General features: G+C 41.2%; 1 protein-coding gene across 4 annotated transcripts in view; it reads right to left on the bottom strand.

The window, feature by feature from the left end:
• The window catches only part of TNFRSF19 (TNF receptor superfamily member 19), a 96,706-nt gene that overhangs the window by 60,365 nt on the left and 23,187 nt on the right, over window positions 1-13,154 (bottom strand). For all 4 annotated transcript variants that reach the window (XM_070520405.1, XM_070520404.1, XM_070520403.1 and 1 more), the window contains exon 4: window positions 2,317-2,495. In XM_070520405.1, the coding sequence (XP_070376506.1) occupies window positions 2,317-2,495 (179 nt within the window). The remainder of the gene's footprint in view (window positions 1-2,316; window positions 2,496-13,154) is intronic.

The raw sequence follows: 13,154 nt of genomic DNA, 5'->3' as shown, positions 1-13,154 counted from the left end.
ATCCCAGGTGCTGACATGGAAACACTTGGCAAGCCATGCTGTGGTAGGCGTCCCACATATAAAGTAGAGGAAGATGGGCACAGATGTTAGCTCAGGGCCAGTCTTCCTTAGCAAAAAGAGGAGGATTGGCAGCAGATGTTAGCTCAGGGCTAATCTTCCTCCAGAAAAAAAAAAAAAGAAGAAAAAAACAAACCAGCATGGTACTGGTACAAAAACAGGCAAACAGATCAATGGAACAAACTGAAAGCCCAGAAATAAAACCACACATCTATGGACAGCCAATCTTCGACAAAGGAGCTGAGAACATACAACGGAGAAAGGAAAGTCTTTTCAACAAATGGTGCTGGGAAAACTGGACAACCACAAGCAAAAGAATTAAAACAGACCGTTCTTTTATGTCCTTCACAAAAATAAACTCAAAATGGATCAAAGGCTTAAAGGTAAGACCTGAAATCATAAGACTTCCAGAGGAAAATATAGGCAATACACTCTTTGACATCAGTCTTGAAAGGATCTTTTCAGACACCATGTCTTTTCAGATAAGGGAAACAACAGAAAGAATAAACAAATGGGACTTCATCAGATTAAAGAGCTTCTACAAGGCAAGGGAAAACAGGATTGAAACAAAAACACAACTCACCAACTGGGAAAAAATATTTGCAAATCATATATCTGACAAAGTGTTAATCTCCATAATATATAAAGACCTCACACAACTCAACAACAAAAAATCAAACAACCCAATCAAACAATGGGCAGGGGTTATGAAGAGACATTTCTCCAAAGAAGATATACAGATGGCCAACACACACATGAAAAGATGCTCCTGATCACTGATCATCAGGGAACTGCAAATCAAAACTACACTAAGATATCACCTTACACCTGTTAGAATGGCTAAAATAACCAAGATAAAAAATAACAAACGTTGGAGGGGGTGTGGAGAAAAAGGAACCCTCATACACTGCTGGTAGGAATGCAAACTGGTGCAGCCACTATGGAAAACGGTGTGGAGATTTCTCAAAAAATTAAAAATAGAAATACCATATGACCCAGCCATCCCACTTCTGGGTATCTATCCAAAGAACTTGAAATTAGCAATTCAAAGAGACTCATGTACCCCTATGTTCATTGCAGCATTATTCACAATAGCCAAGACGTGGAACAACCTAAGTGCCCATGAACCAATGACTGGATAAAGAAGATGTGGTATATATATAATGGAATTCTACTCAGCCATAAAAGAGGATAAAATCGTCCCATTCATAACAACATGGATGGACCTTGAGGGTGTTATGATAAGAGAAATAAACCAGATAGAGAAAGACAATCTCTGTACGACTTCACTCATATGTGGAAGTTAAACATGTGGACAAAGAGAACAGATTAGTGGCTACCAGGGGAAAGCGGTGTTGGGGGTGGGCACAAAGGGTGAAGTGGTGCACCTACAACATGACTGGCCAACAATAATGTACAACTGAAATTTCATAAGGTTGTAAACTATCATAACCTCAATAAAAAAATAAAAAACAAAACAAAACCCAGGTGAACGCCCACCTCAGGACCTGTTTCTAGCGGTACCTTGTGTCTACATTGCTCTTCCCCCACATATTTACTTGGCTAATTGTCTCATCTCCTTCAAGGCTTTGCTCCACTGCCACCTGTCCAATAATGCGTACCCCGATTACTCACTTTAATACTGCAACTTGCCAACCCAACTTGGGGGCATGCCCAATCCCCCTTAGCTCCTCTAGTTTTTTTTTTCCACAGCAATGATCATCTTCTAACTTTCTGCATAATTTACTTCTTTAATACTTACTGTGTAGATATTTCTAAACATCTTATTAGGATATAAGCTCCACATGGATAGGATTTTTGCCTCTTTCCCTAAGAGGTGCCTTATAGTTGCTCGACAAATATCTGCTGAAATGACTGAATGGCTGTGATTTCTATTTCTCTGATCAGTAATGAGGATGAACATCTTCATATGATCACAGGCCATTTGTGTGTCCTTTTTTGTGAACTGCCTGTTTATTCTTTTGTCCACTTGTCCATGTTTTCTTTTTTACCCATTTGTAGGAACTCTTCAGATTTTCGCAACACTAATCCTTTCATTTATAACCAGCACCTGTCACAGTGCATACCACATAGTTGGCACAAAGAATCTAGTGGTGAACATGGAGATACGAAGTCACAAACACTCGACAAATGGGTTCAAGTTAATATCAGCATGCACTCAAGTCTGGAAAGGAACAAGAGAAACGCCTGTTGAAAAATAATTAACTAATTATGAGGGAAAGAAATCATCCAACGTACCCTGGCAAGCAGTCCCCGCAGACAGCATCGCTGGTGACGGAACAATTTGCTTTCTGGAAGCGGTTCACCACTGCACAGTCCAGGCACGGCTTGCATTTCTGAAAGCCCCAGTCCTCCTTGAACCTGTGCGGCCTGCACGTCACGCACTGGGCATCCTCCCCGTAGCCAAAGCCACATTCCTGCCGGGATTAACAGGCAATAGAAAGCTATTCAGACACGGCGAGCGTGAAAAAGGGAAGGTGGCTGGAATAAAACGAAGAGCTGGTCTCATAATGACCCAGCGCCGGCCTTCCTAGAAACAAAGGCAGCTCTTTCAGCAAGGTCAAATGTGTCTCCCACTGCTAATAATCTCTCTTACTACGATAAGTACACTTAGTCATCCACTTTATTCAACGAGCCACGAGCATCTGAATAATAAAGGTTCTTCTCCAGGACCCCCACGGCTGCACTACTGCCAGCTTATGGCAGAATTATGGCACTTTCTTCTTTCCTAACAAAGCCAGTCCTGTGAATGTTCAGAAACGGACGTCAGGGAAATAGTCAGACGTTTACTCACTTATCAAAGCAGAAAATAAGTACTTTGATATCAATAGTGAGATTTTAGAAAACGAGGATAACTACATAAGAAATTTCACAAGCTTCCAAGCCTAGAAATCTACCGGGGGGAGAGCACCTTGAAATGTTCAGCTATTTATTAGTGTCTGATAGCAGAAGGTTTTTACATAGTTCTTAAAAGAACACTGAATTCTTGTTTGGATAAAGCTGTGTGGTACTACAGGTCTCAAGCTTCTCTAGATTTGAGCATCAGAACACAGTACTGTTTCCCAAGGATGGGCGAAACAGATGGCTCTTTGACCCACTTATGATCATTTCCACGAGTTCAAGCCCTAAATAAATCACAGCATATCATATAATGTAATTATAATGCAACCATAAGAAGAATGATGTAGCTATGTGTTCAGGACAGTTTAAAAACGTCACAATACAGAATTGGAAGTATGATCCCATTTCTTACAAAAACGTAAGTACTAACATTTATTGGGTGCCTACTCTATGCAAGAACTTTAAACACATTATCTCATTAATTCATACTCCTTCCCAGTGAGAGAAGCACTATCATTATTCCCATTTCATAGATGGGAATACGGAGCTTCCCAGAAGGTATACACCTTAACCAAAGTGACACAGCCAATGTCAGAACCAGGATTTGAACCTACAGTTTGATTTCAGTCAGACTTCTTATCACTAAACTATAGGAAGTGTCAGGTGCTTTACCTGACATACACATAGGAAGATGCTTGAAGGATTACATATCGAATGTTAACACTGGTTATCTGTACTTTGTGATGGTTTCTACAGAACACTGGCCATTTAAAAAAAAGCAGACAGCAGCGTAAGAGCAAGAAGAGTATCTAGGCAGATAGCATGCTGGGCAGCCCACGGACACAGCGAGATGTGGCAGAGTTTCTTACAAAAAGCACCTATTACTCTAGTAATCAGGAAAAAATAAAGACAGATATTCAAAAGCCTTTCCTGGGACAGGCACTAGGTCTTTGCGAGGAGTTCACCGCTGTTTCCACTGCTTTGTAGTGGGCATGTGATTCTGTGCCCGGACACCAGTGTGTTTTTGCGGAGAGCCCCATGCATCCGAAGGCTTTCTTTAAGCACAGAAGAGGGCCTTCCACTGTCTCCCAGGATCAAAGTGTGGTGCACCTGACATGTGGGGGGCGGGGCCTCGTCCTTCACAGGCTCAGCACCTCCACGTCAAAGGTTCGTGCAGGAGCAGTGCTGAAAACCACACTTTGATCCAGGCAGCCTGGACTGTAGGAGTCTCACGTACGAGTTAACACACAACAAAGAAGGAAAGGAAAAAGGAAGAGAGCAGAAGAGAAAACAAAGGGGAAGAGAAAAGTCCACTAACTGAGAGTAAAGGTCTTGAAATTTTGCCCATTTTCAAGCAAGGCTGACACAGGGGAAAGTATGTATTTTCCTACCATGAAGCCAAAGACACATGAGTTTGAATGCCAACTCTACCACTTGTCAGCTAAATTACTTTGGGAACTCTCTGATCCTCAGTCCCTTCAGCTGTGAGATGGGGACAATCACTAGCCCTACAGGGTTGCTTTGAAGAATAAACAGAAAACATATAAAGCCTCTCAAGTATAAATCAAGCACAGAGTAGGCATTCACCAAATAAATGACACCTATGGCTATGTTATTTTGGATTCTTTACAACCCAATAAACCAACTTTCCTGATTCAAGCATAATAAAGCCTCATTGAGGATCAAGAGGATCTTCAGATTCCAATTTTTTCCAGGTTACTTGAAACATCACTTTCCATCTAAAACATTTTTATTGAATAAAATCTTTCTAAAGTGAATTGCAATTAACGGCCTTTTAAAAAACAGGTACATAAAACATAATTGAACCGTATCTGGTTGAATCAACTCCTGCGCTGGGCTGCAATACAAAACCCTAGGGAGCCGCTGTGTCCACACAGGCAGTTCTGCTGTTTTAACACCCCTGCCAGGCAGTCCACTCTCACTCCTCGCTCTTGCTGAGCATCACTGCCTCCAATTCACTTCCTCTCTCCATTCCTGAGAAACTAGATAAATGACCCAACTAGAAAGGAACATGAAATATAAATGGGTGTTTCAACAGTCTCATCTCTTTTGAAAAAGAATATACACTTTAGCGTTGGGGAGATCTTTGTGCTTATTTTTTGATTCTTGACTGTCTTCTAGAGTTTATAGTGTACATAAGGGCCCTTTTGACCAATGCCTTTTTGCCATATATCACTCTGTGTCATTTATATGTCATCATGTTCTGTAGAAGGAGGATTTCACACAGAAAAAAATTTTTTTGATCCATTCTACACTGGACCAAATCATTTATAGAAAGAAAACAAAGCTCGGCTCCAGATGCATCATATTTTGCCTTATTATCTGGATATTAACATATTATTTCTGCTTAAAGTTTCTACGTTTTGGCAGCAGCAACAGTAATTTTCTTCGGAATGGATTTAGATGGAGGCTGAGCCAAGGCTTTCTATCTGTGACTGTCACAAAATAACACCAGAATTGATGGAGCATGTGCTGTGAATCAGTCTGTCTCCAGGGAACTTTTACAGAGGTTATTTGGGGGGGTTTTATTTAAATGATATTCATTTAATAAATTATGTAATTTATTATATAATTAGATATAACATATTAATTAGAGAATTACAAAATTATATTAAAAATGTATTTTCTCTAAAATATTTGCCATTTTAAACAGGGCAGTATTAGAAACCAAACTAATATTATATTTTTAAACTCAAAAACATAGCTTACAGTTCATGATAGTCTAAGAAATTTATGAAGTGACCATTGTACATGTTAAACTAACTAGAAACCTTGAGTTAACTAGAAATTCAGATAAGTTATTTCCAAGGAATTAAGTTACAATGTCGAGTCCACAGCAGCAACCACTTTTAGGGCTGTCGTATTTCTAAAGCACCATAAACATAGAGATGCTGCAATTATTTGAAATCCAGGCTATAGAGTAAACAGCATATAAATATTAATTACCTCAATATAAATGTCTACTTTGATGTTTTTACTCCATTCAGGAAAACTAGGGGGTTAAAACGCCTTGAAATCACCCCCATTAAGTGCAACAAATACCTGAAGCTGAGCCCCGCCTCCCGCCGCCAGGACCCTCCGCGCACGCACACACGGAGACGGGCCTTCACAAACGGGCGCCACCGCCCGGCTGAATGCCATTTCTTCTCCCTTTTCTTTTTGTCCCTGTTCCTATGAAAAACTACTACTACACACAAGATTTTTTAACAAACCAAACAGTATACCTTCCTTCCCATCTCTGGTCTCTAACGTCCTACTCCCTCCACACAGGCAAACTCTATCACCAGGTTTCGAGGCAACCTGCCACAAATATGTGTGAGTGTGTGTGTAACACGCGGTTCTGCAGGTAGTCTGTCTGTGTCCCCTGCTCAACGTATGAGCCCGCGGCGAGCGCTACAGGCCGCAGCTTGACTGACTCTGCGGGCGGCGTTCGTGCTCCTCGCTGCGCGGCTCCCGCAAACACTATCAAATCTTTGGGTGTTCCCCCCGTTACTTTTGGGTAGGAAGGGGACATTTCCCTAGGCATATTATTTTCTGCGGCAGGCCAGTCAACTACCCCTGGGAACAGAAGCAATTGTATGGATGGGTCTCGGTGAGCTAGAACAAGGAGCACAGAGGAGAGGGAGCTGCCCGGCGGACTGTGGTCAGACAGCCTTCTCACAGGCTCTCTCCGGGACCAAACTCTCCAGGCTCCTCTGAGCCACTTTTTCCGTTAGGCCCCATCCTTGGGCCTTGTCCTCAAGAGTCCGTTTAGCCAGAATCCCCCACCCTCAATATCTGCTTACCTTTGCTATCTAATCACATTTCCTCGTCCCCCACTGTCCCCCAGGTGATGTCTGATCACCCGGCCTGCCTTCAGCAAGAGTCCGGTCAGGTCGGCCTGCCAGAATTCCCCTCGCCCCTATATTGGCTCTCAGTAATCTTCCACCCGCTGACCCCCACACTGCTCCTCAGCTATAAATCCCCACTAGTCCATGTTGTATTTGGAACTGAGCCCAGTTCCATACTGAGGTCTCTTTCCCCCATTGCAATAGTTCCTGAATAAAATCTGGTTTTACTGCTTTAACCTCTGTCCTGCTGCAGTTTTCTTTGACACTTTCCAGGTTGCACTAGAGTTCTCCTTCTCATTTCATTGGAAGGACTGTGTGTGTGTGTGTGTGTGTGTGGTGAGGGAGGGTAAGTGGGAGGGAAAACAAGGGTGGGAAGAGTCAGTCAATCATTGGCCTGGGCTTCAGAATTAGATCTGTGTGTTTCATTTTTATGGGGCATGGTCTGCCATTAATATCAATGGCAGAAATATATTTAGGATGTAAAATAATCCTATAGTCTTTATTTTTGAAATTATGATCTGGTACCTTAAAAGTTGAAGGAAATACCTAGGACTTCCCTGAATCTCTGAGAAGACCTTTTTATTAATAAACTTTGAGGTGGGAAAATACACACATGCATAAAAAAATGCAATTTTTAAAAAGCATTGCTGTAAGGTTCCTACTCACTTCTGAAAATCATACAATAAGTGCACAATCCTTGGCATGACGTCTTCCTCCACCACTCTTTCCCAAAGACTAGCATAGCACCTGGGACTGACAAAGATTCTTTGCTTGATCAGACTTTGTCAGGCTCCCGAACATTCTACCAGGCCCAGCTTTACATGTCTTTGTAAAATCCAGTTTTAGTAAGAACTCTGCCAAATCAGTTTACCCAGAACCCCCACCCTTAGCATCTGCCTGGGCTCCTCCTCCTCCACCATCCCCCAGTGATGTCAGATCACCCTGGCCTGTCTTCAGAGAAGAATCCTGTTGGGTCAGTTTACCCAGAATCCCCCTTAGCCTTGATGTTTCCTCTTAGTCATTTTCCATCCACTGACCCTGCCCTGCTCCTTGGCTATAAATTCTCACTTGCCCAGGCTGTATTCGGAGTCCAGCCCAATCTCTGTTCCCCACTGTAAAATCCCATTGCATTGGTCCCTCCACCTACCACAAAGGTGCTAACAAAGCCTGCCTTGCCATCTTTAACAGGTGTCATTGAATTTTTCTTTTTTTAACAGTACCTAACAGGCTGGCGAGTAATAAATAACCACTTGCTGAGTAAACAAATGGATGAACAAATATTATTTAGGGCAGTATTTCCTAAAGTTTATTACTATTTCTGTGATTATTTTATTCCAGGGAGCAAAACCTGTAAAGGCCACAGCAGCCTCCCACTAGGTAAGGACAAAGAACTCTCCTGGCTGGCGGAGGTGGAGCTGGGGGTGGGGGAGACGAGGCTGGGGGGTCGGGGTGGGGTGAGCATGGAGGTGTTAGCAGCCTTCCTTATCTGGGTTCCAAGGCAGGAGAGGGCCGGATCCAGCTGGGCTGCTTCCACCCAGGCTGGCGGCAGCAGTGGCTCTGTCACTGGGCCCAATAGTTTTAAGCCACATTTGGTGGCTTTCCAGTAGCAAAATGACTCAAAGTAAACAGTCCTCAAATCCCCTTCTCTTTTCTCCCTGTGCAAATCCAGCACCTAAAAACACAGTGGGTCCCACCTGCATGTTGGAAGAGCAGCTCCCCAGGCCACAGGGGAGGTCCTCACGGACCACAATGGTCCAGGACACACATTCAGGGGCCTCGGGTCTAAAGCACTATTTATTTGTACAGCCACCAAGTTATTAATGTTGGTTCTTTGAACTTTAAAAGTTCAAATTTGGACAGAGAAGAAGTTATTTGTGGAGAAAATCTAGGGCACACAAATGAAAATGACAAATTAGATTTAGGTGGCTGGTTTTTAGAAATCAGCTTTTTAATTTCCTTTAATAAAACATCACCAAAGGCATATCCCCTCCTCAACTTTCAGTTTATGAAAATCCGTAGTTGAGTTTTTTAAAGAAAAATTACAAGCTAGAGCTTGTTAATATCTGCCAAACATCACTGGGCTCGATTAGGTATAATTAAACATAAATAAAGTGAGCAACGCTGTAATTAAATGGCAGAAATGAATCTTTTTTATGCTTGCAAATTACATTCATTTTTTCTTATTTGACTTTCTCCATAGGGATGAAAACAGTTTAAAGAAATGTAGTGTTTCTAAAAATATAAAGCCGGACACACACTCATGTGGAGGGAGGTATGCAGTTGTTTACAAGAATTAATTTTTTCACATTAACTAAAGTCATCCCAATAATTGGTTAGAAAAGCTTACTTTGAAAGCTGTGCCAGAGACTTGAAGTCTGTTTCAAGTGGTTCATGCAAAAACTAGTTTCCTGATTTACTGCTGGGAGGCGATCATGTTAAAAGCACATTGTTGGCATTAAGACTCGGTAAGGAGGAGGCCGTGGCTGGGCAAATTCTAGACAGTAAGAATTAAAAGTCTAATGTGGTCACTTTAGGAAAACAACAATCCTCCTCCTCCCACATACTGCAACACTGTTTATTTTCATGAGCTGAAAGGATGGTCATGTAACACTGCTACGCACATGCATGGCTCCAAATGCCCAGTATGTACTACTCATGGAGCAATGTAAACAATATTTTGTATTTTTTGCCTCAGAAATAGGAAAAGGATACTAACAATTATCTTTCCCATGAACTTTCAAAAACTAAACCCTACAGCGGAAGAGAGAGAGTAAATATGGCTCCATGTGACAAAATTCTCAAAACAATTTCCAAATGGCTCAGTGACCTGTCATATATTTTCCCAAAGATAGAGGAAAACTACTTATTTAAGCTGAGTTACCAAAAAGAACCTTAATGAGACGAGATGATGCTTGGGGCTTTCAGGGAGGGAACTGGAAGCCGGGAGAGCTGATGAGATGAGACTGCTCAGGACGGGACGAGAGGTGACAAGGAGGGTGGCATCTGGTGTGAGGAACCACAGCGATGCTCCCACTTGGCAAGGCCAAACGGGGCCATGGCGGAACAGAAACCGGTGGGAGTGTGGGAACCGGTGGCCAGGACGAGGGCAGCTCAGAGGAGGAAGGAGGGGAAGACGGCGCATGCAGCAGATCCACGTGATTTGGATACGTCTTCTTTCAGAAGTTGATCCTAAGCCAGAATTTCTGGAGGGAAGTTCATCATTCTAGAGCTGCACTGTCCAATACAAGAGCCATCACCTCATATGGTGAAACTTAATTAATTAAAATGAAGTACAATAAAAAATCCAGTTCCTCAGTGACACCAGCCACATTTCAAGCGCTTGATAACTACAGTGGCCAGGAGTTGCCATACTGGACAGCACAGATACGGACCATTTCCACCATCACAGAAAGTTCTACTGGACAGTGCTGGACAGAGCACTGTCAAAATGAGAAACAGATGGTCACCCCCAAGTGGCTCCACCTCCTTCCCCAGTGCTCACTGTCAGGCACTCACTAACAGTGACCCTGGACAGATAACTAACTCTCTGTCTCAGTTTCCACCTATGAAACTAGGTAGTTATACTCGCTATTTGAGACACAGGTTGTAAGGATTCCATTATGTAATATATGAACATCACATGGAACCTGGCTTGTTATAATAAACATTAGCTAACATTATCTATTTTGGTTGCATGATATGTATTACAGAGTAATAATTAAAGACATATTTGAGAGATAATACATCTCTGTTATGTTAAGGGACATCCTTTAGATGAATATAACCCAAAGTTTCCAAGGTGAAAGGTTAACATAAGTAATCATTTAAAAAGCGGCCAAAGAACAAAAGGGCGTCAATTTAAATAAGCAACAATGATATTATGGAGCTCGGTGGGGACTTCTTACCATCTAATAATTGAAAGAAAATGAAAAGAGGTCGGTGGAGCCACTGACCGTACACCACAGGTGTGGCAAGGACGCACCATCTCCAGGAAGGCTGTTCCAGTAGCTCCCGCAAGCCCCACTACATGGTTTTTGTTTTTTTTTTAAAGGTTAGCACCTGAGCTAACATTTGTTGCCAATCTTCTTTTTTTTTCTTCTCCAAAAGTCCCCCAGTACCTAGTTGTATATTCTAGTTGTGAGTGCATCTGGCTGTGCTGTGTGGGACACTGCCTCAGCGTGGCCTGATGAGCGGTGCCATGTCTGCAACCAGGATCCAAACCCGTGAAACCCTGGGCCGCCGAAGCAGAGCGCGGGAACTTAGCCACTTGGTCACGGGGCCGGCCCCCCCCAACTTCATGTTTTAAATGGCAGAGCCCTAACAATGGGAAAGCAAGCACAGATACCCTGAGAAAAACAGAACTGAATGTCTTGCCCCAAAATAATAATTAGGAGTAACAAAACCACAGACGGAAATGTTAACTGTCTCTGCTTACCCAAAGTATTTCCAAGCTTCAGTTTTAAGACACAGACACATGTAATTCAAAGAATCTCATGACCCAGGGTTTGTCATTTTAGATAGAGAGACATGATATTAGAAAATGGACAGAAGTTTTAAATTAGCCTTAGTACAGCAAAACAAGTAACATTATCATGTTAGAATAAAGGTAATTTGAAAGCTTCATGTCTGGTGAAAATGCACTTTTTAAAAAGTTTTAAGGAAAACTTTAGTTGTGGATATCAATAATTTGATCCAGCTTTCTACTTTTCCATAACTAACTTTAAAATATTTACTGGTGATCGTGCTTTCAAAATTTCAGACACCACAGGTAATGAAAACCGTCAGCCTCGGGTAAAAAGGTGATGCTCTTAGACTGATCTATTCATTACAAATTCTCAGGTACCCCCTCCAGACTACATATCTAGTATTCCAAGTAAAAAGCAACTAGATTATTTATAAACGGAGCTGTGTGAAAATTTTTTAAAAAGCTGAGTCTTGGTCAAAAGAATAAATTTTCCCTGGATTTGTAAAGCTTGAAAGTCATAATTAACCAGTTGAGTATACTTGTTCTGTGATTTATCTGATTTTAATAGACTCAGAACTTACTTTTCTTTGCTCTGAAAGGTATGCTATTGCTATAAACTTAACAAAGGCAGCCTGGAAAGAACCAACTGCAAATTCATGAGTGGACGGCACAGAAATTTCTAGCCCCAAAGTAACTGCTTATAAAAACCTCAAGCTCCTTGCCTTAATTAGTTAACTGAGAAATAAAAATAATTATTTAGTTGTATATTTCCATTGGTATGTTTGCCTCTCTCTTTTTAAATTTACATATAATTGATAGATAACATTATACTACTCTCAGATTTACAACATAATGACTTGATATATGAATATACTGCAAAATGATCACCACAGTGAGGGTAGTTAACATTCACCATCACATATTGTTACAAATTTCTTTTCCTTGTGATGAAAACTTTTAAGATCTTCTCCCTTAGCAACTTTCAAATATACAATACAGTATTAACTATAGTCACCAGGCTATACATTACATCTCATGACATTCATTTCATAGCTGGAAGTTTGTACTTTTTTAACCCCCTGTAACCCATTTTGCCCATGCCTCCAACGTCTGGCAACCACCAATCTGTTCTCTGTGTCTGTCAGCTGTGTTTTTCAGTTTTTTGTTTGTTTATTTTAGATTCCACATGTAAGTGAGATCTTACTGCATTTGTCTTTCTCTGTCTGGCTTATTTCATTTAGCATAATGCTCTCAAGGTCCATCCATGTTGTCGCAAAACGCAAGATTTCATTCTTTCTATGGCTGAATAATATCCCACTGTGTATATGGTGGTGTGTATGTGTGTGTATATATATATATATATATATATATATATATATATATATATATATATACCACATTTCTTTTATCCATTCATCCACTGAGGAATACTTAGGTTGTTTCTATATCTTGACTATTATATATAATTCTGCAATGAACATGAGGGTGCATATATCTTTTCCAGTTAGTGTTTTCATTTTCTTTGGCTAAATACCTAGAAGTGGAAAAGCTGGATCATACAGTAGTTCTATTTTTAATTGTTTGAGGAACCTCCATACTGTTTTCCATAGTGGCTGCACCAATTTACATTCCCACCAACAAGGCACAAGCGTTCCCTTTTCTCCACGTCCTCACCAACACTGTTTTCTCTTGCCTTTTGGATGATAGCCATTATAACAGGTGTGAGGTGACATCTCATTGTGGCTTGGATTTCCACCTTTGCCTCTCTTCTGTTTTGCATCTTAGAGTATGAGCAAGGCTCAGTTGCTAATTTTATTGACTATGAGCTAAAATCAAGATAAAAGACTTAGCAAAAATATTATTTATAATACACACAAATTCATTAACTTTTATATTACTAGATTTAAAGGTCACTTTTC

The sequence above is a fragment of the Equus asinus genome, chromosome 11 (genome assembly GCF_041296235.1).
Source record: "Equus asinus isolate D_3611 breed Donkey chromosome 11, EquAss-T2T_v2, whole genome shotgun sequence".
Taxonomy (NCBI): domain Eukaryota; kingdom Metazoa; phylum Chordata; class Mammalia; order Perissodactyla; family Equidae; genus Equus; species Equus asinus.
This window is presented reverse-complemented; position numbering and strand designations above follow the sequence as displayed.